General features: G+C 35.8%; 1 protein-coding gene across 5 annotated transcripts in view; it reads left to right on the top strand.

Moving 5' to 3' along the window:
* Positions 1 to 16,696, top strand: part of csmd3b (CUB and Sushi multiple domains 3b) — a 370,548-nt gene that overhangs the window by 109,777 nt on the left and 244,075 nt on the right. For all 5 annotated transcript variants that reach the window (XM_042745476.1, XM_042745479.1, XM_042745477.1 and 2 more), the window contains exon 4: positions 12,815 to 13,009. In XM_042745476.1, coding sequence (XP_042601410.1) covers positions 12,815 to 13,009 — 195 coding nt within the window. The remainder of the gene's footprint in view (positions 1 to 12,814; positions 13,010 to 16,696) is intronic.

The following is a 16,696-nucleotide window of genomic DNA, read 5'->3' as shown; positions in this document are numbered from 1 at the left end:
ATATCAAAACATTATTTGTTATTAGTATTATGCATTTCTAAGGATTAAATTTGGACAACTTTAAAAGTGATTTTCAAATAGTTGTATCTCAGCCAAATACTACCCTGTCCTAACAAACCATACATCAACAAGCTTATTTATTCAGCTTTCAGGTGATGTATAAATCTCAATTTTGAAAAATTGACCCCAGTTGATCCAGGTTCACAAATAAGAGTAATAAATAAGTAATAAATAAAAAAGAATAATAAGTAGAAACAAAGTGATTTTTTTTTTAAATGGAGCCTTGCATTAATGTTCAACACATGTAAGATAAGTACTAAAAAAAAAAAAAAAAAAAATGTATATTTATATATTTGTAATAACCATTTAAAATATACTGTATATGTTCACATGCAATTATATAGTAGAAACAGAGTGAATATTATATATATATTAGTAGCATATATATATATATATATATATATTATATATATATTAGTAGCATATATATATATATATATATATATGCTACTAATTATAAAACTATTAATAAAATGCAAGCAGAAAAATAAAATAATTTTTAAATAATCCAAAGACTTAAGTCAATATTTACCAAGTGTTTTATAAATAGCAGATGCACCGGAGTTTGTTGTTCTCACCCTCTTAAACTGAAATGTCAATACGTGCGCATTCATGTATGTTGAGAATCTGCATTGTTTCACTGTCTTTGAGTTCCAGCCTCCAACTTCCTCCAACTGCTCCCCCAGTTTCCCACAGTGCATAAACCTTTTTTACGACTGTGCCTCCCCATGCCTTCTCCTTAATATATCTTCTTGTTTTATGACATGAAGAATGTAGTATACATGCAACAAAATGAGAGAGTCAGTCATGCTTTTAGTCCATGTCCTCCACAGGAGAACAAGTATTATCTCTGTGTTTCAGGCAGGGGCTGTTGGGAGACTTACCATTCTCTCCTGCTATCTGAGCACCACAGCATGGCCTGTCCTTATGTTGTTCTCTTGTACCTAGTCTCATGCTGGCTGCCATTTTCCTCTGACATCATATAGGTCCCTGGACCCCGTGACATAATCACAGGGAATCTGTAACCTCTTTAACACATAAAAGGTTCTTATGATGGCAGGAACAAACAGACATTGATGGGTTCTCAGTTATTCTGATTAAAGCGACTGGGATTTGCCGTAAACCATCAAAGAGAAGGCCACGCTGCCACAAGGGGGAGGGGGTGGGTGGAGAATCGGTGGTCCTGGCAATAAATAGGTATTTGAACCTTCTCAAGGGGGTTCCTTTGGAGAAATTGTTTGATTACAATCTTTCAGGCTTTGACACATAGCAGTACGCTTCTTCACCTGGGACGCAGGCTAAGAGGCGATGATAAAGTACCTTTTTCTCCTATTCCTATTCCTTTTCTCTTTCTTTGTAAATGTATATATTTTTGGCCTGGCCCCATTTTATTTCCTTGTAGACACTGCCATTAATCTTTGCAGTCCTTTGCCTTTAACCCCCCTGGAGCTGTTGGGTTTGGAATGGGAATCATTTTATCTGCCATCCTGAAGAAACAAGGGGTTTCTTGTAATAAGAGTGTTTAGGTGCTGTCCATGGTGCTGATCTCCTTTTCTACTATGTCTCCTATTGTCACATCAGACTAGATGTTGTAAGTAATATTTAGACAGTACAGCATGATATACTTTACTGATCAAAAGTTAGAGGTCTCTATGATTTGTTTTTGAAAGAAGTCTCCTATCTTATGTTCACCAATGCAGCATTTATTTGATTAAAATGACAGTAAAAACAGAAATAATATTACTGTTTATGAAAATGTAAATATATTAAAATGTAACTTATGATGGCAAAACTGAATTTTCAGCAGATATTACTCCAGTCTTCGGTATCATGTGGTCCTTCAGAAATTATTCAGATTGCTAATTTCTTGATTTGGTGTTTAAGAAACATCTCTTATTATTATCACAGTTTAAAAAAATGGTTGTGCTTAACGTTTTCTTCCATTTTTTTTTTTTTTAAAGTTTACCAGCATTTATTTAAAATAGACTTCAGTAAAAATGTAAAAGTCTTTACTGTAACTTTTGTGTAATTTAATGTAAGCTTGTAAGCATCATCAAATGCTGTTTCTCTTTAGTATAACTTATACTTAACTAATACTTTAACTAATTAGCTTAACTAATATTGTGCATATATAATATATATATATATATATATATATATATATATATATATATATATATATATATTATATATATTATTATTATTTATTATTATTATTATTTATTTATTTTTTTTATGCTTTGTATAGGAAATGGACTTCACTCCCTACATGTAGCCCTACATTTCTAAAGCCTAATTTCAATTGCAATGTAATACCATTTGTAGGACGGAAAAAGCTTCCGCTCAGCTTGCCCAAATGGGATTTCTTTTTTTTTTTTTTTTTTTGTTGCTGTTATTATTATTTTTATTTTAACATATTATCTATACCTTTACCATAAAGCTTCGCAAGGAATAAATTCATGTCAAATTTATTTGACATGGAGATTTAAGGAATGCTTTAGTGGCCAACCTAATTGCATACAGAGATTTCCAATTTGGCATGAACCTTCTGAGTGCTGTAAGATGGACTCAACTCAAGCATGCCAGGAGAGGCAGACAGAGAATAATTGAGACGGTTCTCCTGCATTGGTGGCTCAAAATGACATTAGAAGGAGAGGAGGCAGGAGAATTGAGCACAGCTGTAGAGAGCGTCAGTGAAAGGAGAAAAAAACCTCCTGAGAATGACTGAGAATTCAAACAAGAAACAACAAAGAAACAAGCAGAGGTTGCCGTTGTAATACACAGGAGATAGTGAAAGGAAGTAGTAGACAGTGATAGCTGGGAAGATACTGAGGGATGAAAAATGTAAGAGGGCTAGCACAACTAGCCACATTTGGGAAGGCTAAACAGGCAGACAAGAAAAAAACTGAGACAGAGTGAGATATATTTTGAGGAATTATGTGATGTAATTTTATTTACCTTTTAATTAATTTTAAAACTTACCAAGCAGCAAAGGTGAGCTGTGTATTCTGTAAAAAAAAACATTGCATGATTCACATTGAATTACAAGAATTCTAAACTGACCCTTGCTCATGAAATTAATGTGTACAATTTAAATCACAAAATATTATATCACTTTAAACTTTAAAATGTTTTTAACTCGCATTAGTTAAAGGGTTAGTTCACCCAAAAATTAAAATTATCTTGTGTTTTACTCCCCTTCGAGGCATCCTAGGTGTATATGGCTTTCTTCTTTCAGACGAATCCAGTAAGAGTTATATTAAAAATTGTCCTGGCTATTCCAAGCTCTATCATTGCAGTCAGCGGGTGTTGCAGTTGAACAGTCCACAAATCGTCAAATAAAGCGCACACATTAATAATAAAACATCCCTCGCATGGCTCCGGGGGGTGAATAAAGGCCTCCTGTAGTAAATCCATGTGTTTTTGTAAGAAAAATATCCATATTTCAAACGTAATAAACACTTTTCTCTCACTTCTGGTATCCGTCATACGCGGAAGCAGTTCTGCAGATGACGCAGCACATATACGCAGCGCGTGCGCCTCTAAGCAAGTTTGCTTATAGGAGCAAAGGAAAATAAGTTTCCTTAATTAAGCAAAAAACCAGTCTCCTCTTGGTTTATATCGAAATCCTCTAACATTTTTCTTTGCAAATCCTCGGTTTGTACTTCTAATTCATGACCGGCGTTTTGTTTTGTACTCTCTGCGCATTCATCACTAATCACGTATCTATATTATGCCTAGCTATTTATTTGTTTATTTATTTATTACCTGATTTTATTTTATTATTACACTAGTAAAAGTATATATTACCCTTTTACTAGTGTAATATTGCTTAGCTGCTAACACCTTAGTTTTGTAGAATACTTTTTATATTGTATTTTATATTATCTATTAGTACTTACTAACTTAAATTTGTAAATAAACTGATAAACTTAAACTTACTAAACTATTACTTTAATACACTTAAGTACTGGCTTTGTTTAATTGCATCACCCGATATCTTTCTTGGTTCTTTTTGAGATGAAACAACCTCATCCGGATTTGTCAAACAGATTTGTCAATGGACTTCTTGTTTTTAGATGTTGAGTCTTTTTTTCACTAAAGCTGTTTATAGTCAGCAGCCATTTGACAGAGTCAGTAATTGTCAAAAGATCACTGCTTCAGGCCAGAGCTTCAGTCATTATCTCGCTAAATGCTTAGCAAGAGGAGCCATGTCAGGTTACCTCACTAACCTTCTCACGTAGTTCTTCTTACCTATAGCCTAAATTCTTTCAAAGCTACTGAAAAATTAACATGCAAGAGCCTTTGAACACAGTTGTATTTCATTAACATTCATGCTGGTGTGCACATCAAGGTATTCTTACAGGGCTCATACACTGCGATGAAAAATGTCATCCATGGGGTCCATGATCTGACTTGATATTCTTCACTTCCCGTCCATTAGCCCATGCCTCATGATATTACCTCAGTGCTGGGATGTGGGATAGGCACTGAATATTTCATAAAATGCACAGAACATCATGAACAATGCTTTTGGAACGTATAATGAATGTTTGAACTAATGCACTCCCAGACATTCACAGCAAGAACACCAAACCTACTTTTAGTAATGACGACATTTCCATGAACACTTTTTTACTGATATGTTTATGCCACCTTGCAACATACTAGCAACACCGAACAACCAAGAGATTTTTGTTTGTGGGTTCTGTGGTTTCCTGGTCTAAAGAGGTCAAAAAGGGCCTGAAGTAGATAAATGGGGTTTCTTGCGCATCTGAAATGGTCTAATATGGTCTGATCTGTCTTCATCCGAATTTGTCTGACAGAAAAAAAAAAAAAAAAAAAACACTTCAAATGTCAAGCTTTTAACAGAAATTTTATTTAAAACTCCTATTTTTGCATTTCAAAGACCTGCTGTCTCTGTTTTCGCCCACCTCGGCATGGTAGCTGTCTTTATGATTCTTTTGGGATGGTAATGTTGAATTATGGTCATTTTCATATTTGAAAACACCATTAGCTATTGCTTTCACATTTAAAAGGTTGTAGTAATTTGATAAATCGTGGTCAGTTCAACCCACATTTGCTCAGGGCTAATAAAGACCAAAAGACCACATTTTCACAATGCAAACAGTGAATCTAGATTAGCATTTATGGCGTTAAAATGATCAGCATATCAATTTCCATTTCAGCATGGGTCAAATGCAATCTGTGGATGATGATTTCATTGAATCATAAATGATACTCCATCCTCATAATTAGGAAATAGAAAAATGTTTGCTGTTCCAATGCTCTCAGACCAGCAGCAATAATTAATAACCTGAGTTAATTACACCTACACAGAGCGCAAAAAGCATCCCTCAATAAGTAAGAGGAGGTAAGCAAGGGCATCCTTGCCGAAGCCTGATCAAAAGGCAGGTGGAGTCCTTTTTGATGAGAATCAAAGGAAATGGCACTGTGCTGAAGACGGGCCACTGATGGTGGGACCCATTAATTTTCAGTCTGTCTCCTTTAGCCCGCACCTGCGAGCACAGCCCTTCCATACCAGAGCAGGCCCGCGATCAATACACAATCGAGCCGCGGCTGATCTTTTGGTTCCTCGGATGACATTAAAGTAGCAAGGTCAGATTTCCATCAAAGTTTATGAAAGCAGTCGCTGAGCGTATTGCTATACAACTAACTGTGTTTTGCAGGGAAGGCAGGGAAGGGAGGTGGGGTTGGGGGTGAATAATGAACATATTCATTGTCTACAGTCCCCCCTTTCATCTTTTGTTCGGGTTCATTTACAAGAGCAATCTTAGCTTTGGTTTCTGTGATCTCACAAGGCAGATGATCAAAGTTTGTAAAGCTTTGGTTTAGCCATGATGGATTGAAATAGATGAGAGTGGCGTGCTGCATGACGCATGTTCTCTACAATCCAACCAAGGTCTTCTGTAGACTCAAATGTGTTTTGACATACACCAACAATCAACCGCAATGAGCTTTCATTTCTGTCCATTATCCCCTCCCATTCATAACCTCTGACATGCTGCATTGTCTATGGCTTCGCTTATCAAGCCAGAAACATTGAAGTTAGATCGTTCAGAGAGGTACATTTGCTCTAAATGAGGTCATTTTGAAACCGTTACAAGTCCCAAAGACCACAGAGATGATCAATTGTCAGGCCAGGCGTCTGAGCGTGTATGTGAATTGGCCTTTTTTCAAAACATTAGGATGTAGGTGATGATATGAGCCATCTTCATCCAAAATACCATTACTTTACTAAGGCCTTTATGGTTTTGGTCCGGCTTTAAGTGACCCCTTCATTTATTTTTTTCCCCCAGTTTGCTGTATCATCCATCTTAATAATAAAGTGTGATTGAAAGTATGCCCCGTAGACCTTTTTTTCACATTCGTTTTTCTCTTTCACCTTTGTTTGCTTAGTATAGAGCTACGGCTATAATTTTTTATCTTAGGACAAATATGGAGAAAATAGTATCAGAAAGGAAAACGCAGCCCATCTCAGCCAAGCAGCTGTGTGAATGCCATGCAGGACTGAGAGTCCACGTCCAGCTGGAGACAAAGAAATCCATCCCTTCTAGCCATGCAGTCATAATTGTGATAATGAAAAGAGAATATCTCCATTAAATCTCTTCCAGAATTGAACGTCGAGGCCAACACACTCATTGCTGCTTGCTAGCAGAGGGAAATGGGTTTAAGATCTTATTATTCCTGAGGGATTGTTAGTGGATCGGCACCTTGCTTCTCTGCCCTGAAAGGAGAATAATTTATAAGCAAGAGAGCGTTGAGGTGAGGTCGCAACACATTGAAATAAAGTCGCCCCTTTGGCACTAGTCTTGGGCTATATTGAAATCAAATTGGGATGCTAATGTGTTGGGCAGCGGTGGGGCCTCTTAGGTCATATGCCTATGGAAAACTTCAAGTTGTTTTCTGCTCGTCTTAAGCTGCCGGATGACAGACTCTTCCTCCGGAGGGATGAGATGTTTGTTTTTCTCACATGGCATCGTCGTGTTGAAGTTGAGTCTTCTTGGACCTTGTCGCACAAAGGGCTGGGGGATATCGTCAGGGTCTCTGCTGAACCTCCATGTGCTGATGGGAGAAGACAGCTGTTTGTGAAAATTGCCGTCTCAATTTTAGCATGCATGAGTAGTTCTTTAGAGGACACTTGGGTAATTATAAAAAAAATTATAAAAGTCTGTGATATCAGCTTTGCTTTTTTTATATATATAAAAAAATAAGATGTAGATGAAAATGGCATCTACATGACATGATTTATTATAACTGGGATATCTAAGAACAGTTATCTTGTCTTGTTATCATGTATACTTCCATGAATTTGTTGTTTTGCTTGTATAATTTTTGTACCCATTTTTCTTTGAAAAATACAAAAAAGAAGCAGTAGCAGCAAAAATTGAGACTGCAGTGTGGCATACTGTAGAAGTAATTGCAAAATTTTGAGGTTTTAAAAAGCTTATAATTGTATAAAAGCACAGTAATTCTGTTGATTTTGTGTCATTCGATCTGTACAATTGTTTCCATCTTTTCTATGGACTTTTTAGGCTTTACCCTGTCATGCCAATGAAGCTGTAAAAGTAGTAGATGTAATTTCACACAGAAAATGACTTCTTTCTTTTTCATATTAAAATAATGTTGAAAGTTTCACCCAAAAATGAAAATGGTCATCATTTACTCAACCTTAAAATATGTAATTTCAAACTTCTCGTACGAGTTTCTTTTGTGAAACTGAAAGAAGATACTGTAAAATGTCTCATTATTATTTTGTCCATCCAATGTAAAACCACAAATGCCTTGTTGAAACTACCAGTGAAACAGTGAGTAGTTTAACATTTATGGAACACTAGCTTTCACTTTTGTCAGTAAGTGGTAGCGACTTATATTGTACCTGAAATATTCCTTTAAAATAGCCACTATCCTAGCTTAATATGCAGAGACAGCCTCACAACTATAAGCTCTCCGGCACTAACAAAACATTGTTCTGTTTTGAGAATCCCAACCAGACATAACAACGGTGGTTTAACCAATGACATGTGTTTGGGATGGGGCATCAGTATTTCTGACCAATAGCAGCTTGGAGGGGTGTGTTCATAAAACCTCTTTCAAACGGTTATTATTTTGCAGTTCCTTTTATTGACGGTATTGAAAATGACACTTGCCCTTTAACTAAACGAGAACAACAACAACAAAACTTTAGAAGAAAGTGAACTAGTAGTTGCAGCCTATATTTAATCATCTTAAAATGCCAATACTACTTTATATCAACTATGGCCAGTTTATTTAGAAACATTGTGCTGAAAGAGAATTAACCACTTTCTGCTAGCGCTTTGCTGTCCACCCACCTACTGTAGATACTGGAAATTTTTGCTTTCCCTTTGGGACTCAAAAAGAAAAAGAAAAAAACATCCAAAAGAACATCACGCTTTTTTTAAAAATGCAGTCGATAGACCACATATTAACTGGTACAAAAGATGGAACATTAAGGGCAGGAAATGCCCTGTCACCCTAGAGTCCAAGCTTCAAGGTCCAGCCCCAGCGCTACATTTCTAAGGCAGCGGGACGGTGATGAATGGCCAGCCCAAACGGAGGTCTGCTGATAAGAAAGCCAGCCAGTTCTACAGTTTAAAACCCATTCCCCAACCTAACGTTGAGTCTTGAAGCTTAGATATGTGTAGTGAAGTGAATCTTCAAACCAACTGATACTGGCATAGCCTCAATTTGTTTTCAAGCCAAGTGTGTGATTCACCGTCTTCTACATTTCAGGGTTTTAATTCTGTGAATTGTACCAACTATTAATGAAAAATTTAAAAAAATCTGTTATCTGTAGAACTTCTGCTTTCAAAGTCGCTAAGATTTTCTATGTTGAATCCTCAAAGTGTTTAAGCAGTTCAAGCAAACTTGCAAGAAAAAAATAAATGCTAGAGGGTCTGTGCGCATGAATACAGCTGCCACAAATAATAAATCCTTGCAATGTATAGCTTGGGCAGGATTTCTTGAAATTTTCAAGCCCTGTTTAATTTTACACGACTACGCACTTGCTGTTAGAGATGCCCCAAAATATGTCATTGCTAACATTTTCTATGCTTTGCATCTTCGGGAAGTTTCTTAATAAAACAGAAGAGGAGGAACTGATACTGGCGCTGCGGTGTCTTTGTTAGATCACTAGAAAAGATGAAAGAATACTGTTCCTGGCACTTTCTCATTATAGCCCCTTTGAGTGCTTCTTAGCCATTCAGAATGGGAGAACTTGCTGTTCTTTCTATGAATATGGATTTGTACTGATTGGTTGAATGATACATTCATTTGAATATGTGACCTGGTTTTATCTGAATCAGTCGGAGAGCTCCACAGGAAAACCAGACGGCTCTGTCTTGCTTCCTTAGAGGCGATTTCTAAGTGAACCTGACACTGAATCCAACGGTGATGGCTGCGGTTTGAAGGGCAGTGGCGATCTTTTACAGAAACTCTTTAAGTGGGCTGAAGAGAGGATCGTGATGGGCCAGTGAAGAGCTTAGATGTTATCCACCTTGTCACTCTGTAGCTCACACTGCTCCTGAGAGGAGATCTCAGACCCCTGGAGAAGGCCAGACTCTCCCTGGGGCGTGTCTGTGTCACCTTTGCCTAATCATACTGGAATTCAGTCAGATGGCTTTGGCTTTATGCAAATATGAAGCAGGGGAGACAGTTTGCACTTCTGTTTTAATAAAAATGCATTTTTTAAAATGTGATTATGGATGGACAAAAAAAGTAGTAACTGTGATACGTTTGTGCCAGTGGGGATGGTGCGGTTGTGTCCTGGACAGAGGTATTTTGTTGTGTGGTGGCTGTGGCCAGTATGTGTTCCTGCCATTTTTCTCTGTCATTGCTGTTTGTTTCATCTCTCCAGCAGGCAGCATTTGTATTATAGGCATGTTTTCTAAAGCTCAGTTACTATATAGATAATAATAACAATAATAATTCTTATAATAAATAATATTAAAAATAAAAATTATTATTATTATTAGTGTGTATTAAGAACAATAGTGTATTATACATGGTTATTATACAATTTGTGTGGAATTTATTATTATAAGTAATAGTATAAATTATTATACACTAACAAAAATAGTATTTTTATCATACGATTTGCATTGAATGTATTAATCTGTTTATAAATAGTACATTTATGTTCTTTTTAAATATACGGTATATGCTGAAATTAACATGAACCAAGATGAATAAATGCTTAAAAATATTTTTCATTGTAAGTTCATGATTTCTAATGCACTAACTAATTTAATAAATTTAACCTCGTAAGACTGTATTAGAACTTTTTTTTTTTTTTTTTTTTTTCAAGACTGATGACGTGATCCCAATATGGCATGCATATTTGGAAATGAGGATACACTGGAATGCTTTTTTTTAAATATTCCGTACAGGCTTCTCATGTCTGATGACCAGTACAGAGACACTCACTTAAAATGACAAAGCATTGCATGGACAGTTAGCTGGTTTTTGTTGTCTTTTCCACTGATGTACCAGATCTCTCATTTTCGTTTCATTGATATTCCCGTCGGCCTCAATGACAAACGCGAGTGATCCATCACCACTCTAAATGGCAAAATTGACAGCCCTCAAGGGCTTTGAATGCCTGTTCTGCTGACACAAGATTATCACATTTATCCTTTTTTATTTAATCCTTCCAATGTGACGCTTTTTCACATCCAGCATGGTGTTGGCGGTTGGATGCTTGTTCCCGACACTTTCATTTCCTAAATGCAAATCAGGCGTCAGCAGGTTATAATTGACACAATTAACATGCAGAAAGAGGTTCTCTTATTTCTTGCTTCTTATTGTGCAATTTACACTCCAACAATCACTGCAAAAGCATTGCAATCACCCTTAAGATCTTTAAATTATTCAGCCATAACATACTGAGATCGGGGCTACTGTTTTGACAAGGGAGAGGCATGTTCGGTTGATGCCCGTCATTTAATTCAACCCGTTTCACTTGCTCTGAGATAGAGGTAATTAGGGATATTAAATAAGGGGAGTTGCCAAGTGAATAAGTAAGGACATGGATATGACTTTGTTTTGCTGCATGCCTTTTTCCAGGAGTCCAGTGCGTCAAAATCATAATGTTGCTTGTTATTAGAGAAAACTAGAGGTCTAATGTGTTCATTTAAAGATGTATTGGTGCTTTATGTTATTTATGTCGGTCATTAAGAAAACCTAGCTGCACTGTGGATTATATTTTACATGTTCGAAACTCCAGAGATCATTACGAGCAAGACTTTTAGCTAGAAATCCATAATCTGCTGAGCATTTGTGATTACTTAATAAATAATTACAAAAGTACTAAACAAAACCAAAGCCTCTGGGAAAACAGCTAAGTGGCATATTACAGCGTAACATATTGTACAATGGAACAGTCTTTTGTAAAAGATTATTAAAGTATTTGTTCTAGTAAACAGGATTAGAAAGTGGCTGTTGTGACTAAAGGATGGTATCTTAACATAGTTCTTGGGCATATGTTTATTTATGCTTTTGTATTTTTATGTGGTATTTGCGTCAGAGCCTTTTTCATAAGTCGTTTTGTTTTCCTTTATGTGATTAATGTTCTTGCTGTATTGTTTGACATAATGAAGTAATTAATCTTGCTTGATAGATCCTCTGTTTGTTACTTTTCTTGGCCTAATCAATAGTCATTCATAAAATCTGCAGGAAAAAATGCCATTATATATTTTACGCTGTGGTCAGTACACTCTGGTTATCTTTTGCAATGCTTTTTGGGTCTTCAGAAATAAAGACACAATAAGAAGTCTAGTTTAAAGTCTATAAACAACCTCTAGAAGCCTCTAGACATCTCTTAGAGTTGTCTGTCTAAACCTTCTTAAAGTCAGCAGTGAATTCATGGCCTCCCACTAGCAAGATGTCTGACGCCAAGCCGTGTGTAACAGCATAATCAGTGTACCTCTCTCTTTATTTCCCAAACTAGTCCCTGGGCCACATTAATTTCTGAGTGCTACCGCTATGCCCTTGGTTTGGATCCAACCAGAACATAAAGCATGAATTGGCGACTAAACAACAAGTAATTCAGATAAAATGTTGTGATTTTGCTCCTGTAGCCCTTGGCTTGTCAGTGTGGCATGGTAATAGTGCCAAGAGTAATTATGTTTACTATGAATTACAAGGAACAACTTGTTTACATTCTTGACTGTATGGTGGATAACTGAACTGATTCAACACTGAGAAATGGACTGCCAAAATACATCTATGATAAAATAAAATAAAATAAAATAAAATAAAATAAAATAAAATAAAATAAAATAAAATAAAATAAAATAAAAAAATAAAATGTTTGCACGTCTGTTCAAATGTTTGGGGTCAGTAATAATTAATTAATTATTAAATAATTAAATAATTAATTTGAAATAATTAATACATTTATTTAGCAAAGATGCATTAAATTAATCAAAAGTGACAGTCAAAGTTATTATAATGGATTTCTATTTTTTTTTTTAAGATTTCTATTTCAAATATATATTTTTCTTTATATATATATATATATATATATATATATATATATATATATATATATACATACAATTTTACTATTAACATATTACCATTTTTACTGTATTTAAAAAAAAAAAAATTACTGCAGCTTTGGTGGGTATAATAGACTTCCTTTAAAATGTTTGGATGGTAGTATATAAATAACATATGCTAAAAGTGCTAAAAGTGATATTTTCATTTTTAGAATTGCAGAGCAGTTCTTGTGGGAACCCTGGTGTCCCGCCTAAAGGCATCCTGTATGGGACGCGCTTCAATGTAGGCGACAAGATCCGCTACAGCTGTGTAACCGGCTACGTGCTGGACGGCCATCCTCAGCTCACCTGTGTGACCAACGCAGGCAATGCTGCCGTATGGGACTTCCCAGTGCCCATCTGCAGAGGTAAGCAAGCAGCCAAATATCTTTATGTGTGACGTGCATGACCGATACACTGCAAGCATGTGTGTGTTTGTGCTTTTCCCTGCATGAGACTTTGATGTTTTTCTGTGATCTTTTGTCCTTGTGGATGCTTGTGCGTATATTTGTGCATGTATGGGTGAATATGTATTGGCGAGTGGCTATAGTGGGATATAAGTACTAGGTTATTTTGATTAGAAATGGCGTAACAGATCGAGCCTTTCATTTTGAGGCCTCTTGAACATTAGAATCACATCAGATCTTTGCTCTTGTCAGCTCTTACATTTCCATGTTTATTTTCTGTCCTTCTATTTCAATCTTCCATTCTTTCATTTAAACCACCATAAGGGTCCTTTTGCATTCATTTGACTCTTTCAATCAGTTTTTGATACCCTTTCATAATTCAGTTCACTTTACTTGCCCACACTGTCGTTTTTCCCCTGAAAAGATGAGTCAGGACTCTGTGTGTTTGTTTGCGAAGGTATCAAGATTTATTGTCCTATGTTCAGACCAATTATAATGTGCATTAGCCATGACCATTCTCAAATAAGAATCTCTCCATAGACAGCCTGCGCCGGTTTCTGCTCCAGCGTTTTTAATAGAAAGAGGGAAATGACAGCGTCTGGATCATGCTTGCTTTGGTTGGACACAAATTGCAAAGCCAACTGTGCTTGAATAGAAAATAGCCTGAGGTACTAAAATGTGGGGCCTCAACCTGGTCCAGAGTGCAGTGGGGTATGGAGGAACAGATCACTGTGTTTGCTGCACTTATTATCTGGCACGTTTTAAGAGAACAACTTTAAGCTTTAATGTCTTGTATGTGTGGATGTGTTTTGATTATTGAAAATGTATTAACTATGGAATTGCATACAGCACTGTAGCATTTAGTTTTGTGTCTCTATTGGTGCATTTAGTCATTGAATATTCATAAAAACATCACAGAACATTCTTAATTTTCTACTCATAAGTTACCTTGACAAAAAGTGAATCTTTGTGTTAGATGGTATCTATGAGCAAAGTAGATGGGAGAATTTTACATAAAAGCAGCTCTGAAATTCTTTTTTTGTCCGGCAATTTACAGTTACCATTAATTTAGGTTTAATGGGGGGAAAATCCATTTTAAACCTTAAGTCAGGGGACCTTTAGAAATACAGCTTCCGCAAATGTCAATGTTATGCTAAAATTCTGTAATGTATGCATCTCTGAATGCAGAAATGTAGATGTAAAAAGCTCTCAAGAATATTTGTGGCCCACTTGCACTTTACATTTTCACTTCTAATTGCATTATGGATACTCTGGGTTATTTATTTATTTATTTATTTGCATTATTTATTTATTTATTTATTTATTATTTACTTTTTTGTGAACCTAAGTATTATTATTATTATTATTATTATTATTATTATTATTATTATTATTATTAATAATAATAATATTATTATCTAAACAATATTATATCTAAATGCTTATATATATTCACTATGAATTATTTTAATGTCTTCATAATTTTCTGAATAAATATATAATAAACAAATATATTTAAATATATATAAACAATTCAGAAAGCTATAATACATACTGCATTTTCAGCAGTTTGGTATTTTGGAATTGACTGAAACAAATAGAGGTTTCTGTCAGCTGTTTCTAACTTCAGTTTCAAGAATTTTTCTCAAAATTGCTTGGTTGTGCATATCTCCATTCTTGGGTGCCTTTGGCACAGTTGGTCAGTCTGTATCAAGGTGTGAAATACTGTAGGTGTGACAGCACTGCTGCACAGGTAGTCGAGCCGAAGCGATGGTTACAGAGATTTTTTTATTTAGCTAGGGTGAAAACTCTTAGCTCTGCCATTACCAAACAATACGGTCAACACCCAATCCCATGCTGCACAATGCCATGGGACTTGTTTATCGTAAAAATAATCTTATTAGACAGTGTGAGACCCTCAGAGAATTTTTTTCATTTTCCTGAGCATTTTCTGAGCATCCTGAGTAGCCGCCTCAATGAAAACAAAGCCCTTAACACAGTCAGCAAAATCAAAGCTGCTTTTTTAGACTGAGAAGCAAAACATTTTGTATCTGGAAATAATCCAGACGAACTCCCGGCATGTTTTATTAACATATTGAGTGGGCTAATTTGGTCCAGTAAAATTTTGGCTGCTAATAAATGTTTGTGGATGGGTCCTGTCCTCTGCAGAGGTCAAGGATAACAAACTGGTAAACCCAAGTGAAATGGCCATCCTGTCACGGTTGAGGGAATGTAGCTCTGTTAATCAGACAGCTATAAAATGGCATAATTTAGGTCAGAGACAGAATTTCACATTCACTTCAAGCTTTGAATTAGCCGAACAAAGTTACCTCTTATCATCACATGCCTTTGCTGTAAACAAGTCCCAAAACCTCGGCTGGAAACTGGTGCCTTTAAAGGTCAAGCATGTAGCGAGATGGAAAAAAAATAAATAAATAATTTACGCCACTCTGTAATGTGAGTCAGTTAATTAACCAAATCGATCATTGCATGTAAGTATTTATGGCTTCCAATGATCTTTACCGTTCTCCACTAGTGCTTATGCTCCAAAACCAATCCTACTTAGCAAGGCCAAGTGTGGAATAGCTAAAATTATACTTTGTCAGATGGAATTCCTCAAGGAGCATTAAAATGCTGATAATTCGACGCTGAGGCTATGAGCCTTAATGACTGGCTTTTGATGTGCTAGACTTTAATTTTGACAGGGTCTTTTTTTTTTATTAAAGAGTTCAAACTTACTGTGGGCTGCAGCATTCTTGCTTCTCCTTTCCCCTTCCTGTCTGGCTTTGACAACCATAGGGACCACCTGCTTAACGACATAAATCCCTGATCAATCCCACACCACTTTGAGCAGCCCTGCCGAAATTGGAGCTGACACCCACACCCTTCTTAAATGCAATGCTCTTGCCAGGGATTGCTTATGCGCTGACTTGATTGGTTTAGAGAATCTGTCTCTAACTGCACAATTTAAGCCCATGAAGACATGTCTGGAAAAAAATAAAACTAAATTACAAGCCTGTTTTCCACCAACACTGGTGATTCGACAATCTGACAAAACTATAGAATGTTTTAGGTTATTTTAAATTTCATTTAGAACATTTTATTATTATTTAGTTTTTATTTTAATTCATTTATTTTTTTAGTCATTTTATGTGCTTTTGTCATTTTTATTAATTTTTAGTCATTTTAGTAATTCAACTTGCAAAGCTAACATTTCTCATTTTCATTTAGTTTTAAATATTAGTTTTTCACAGAAAATTTGTTTTATTTGATTCAATCTTTATTTCAATTGACCAGATTTATTTTAAACGTAATAGTTTTATTGAATGGTAACAACACCTCTATGGAGAACCTTATAAGTATCTTTGATGCATGGTTATGGAGCATTCTCAAGTTTTCTTGATAATAAAGATAATAAAAGGCTGTTGCTGGGTAAAAGCGATTTGGCTCCTGGACTCATGGGGTGATGGAAGTCTATTTAATCTGTTGCAGTTTTTTGCCGAGTGGGCGCTGCCGTTGCCACATTTTCTAGCCTCTTGACACTTTCATATTCTAATGCTATTTCAGTGTCTTTCCCTTATGTGCTGCCACTGTTGTCTTTAGCGCAAATAATATGATTAATGCAGTGTTATGTACTAAGTATTAAAG

Source organism: Cyprinus carpio, chromosome B19 (assembly GCF_018340385.1).
Source record: "Cyprinus carpio isolate SPL01 chromosome B19, ASM1834038v1, whole genome shotgun sequence".
Classification (NCBI taxonomy): Eukaryota; Metazoa; Chordata; class Actinopteri; order Cypriniformes; family Cyprinidae; genus Cyprinus; species Cyprinus carpio.
Note: the sequence above shows the minus strand (reverse complement) of the source record. Positions and strands in the feature narration are given on the sequence as shown.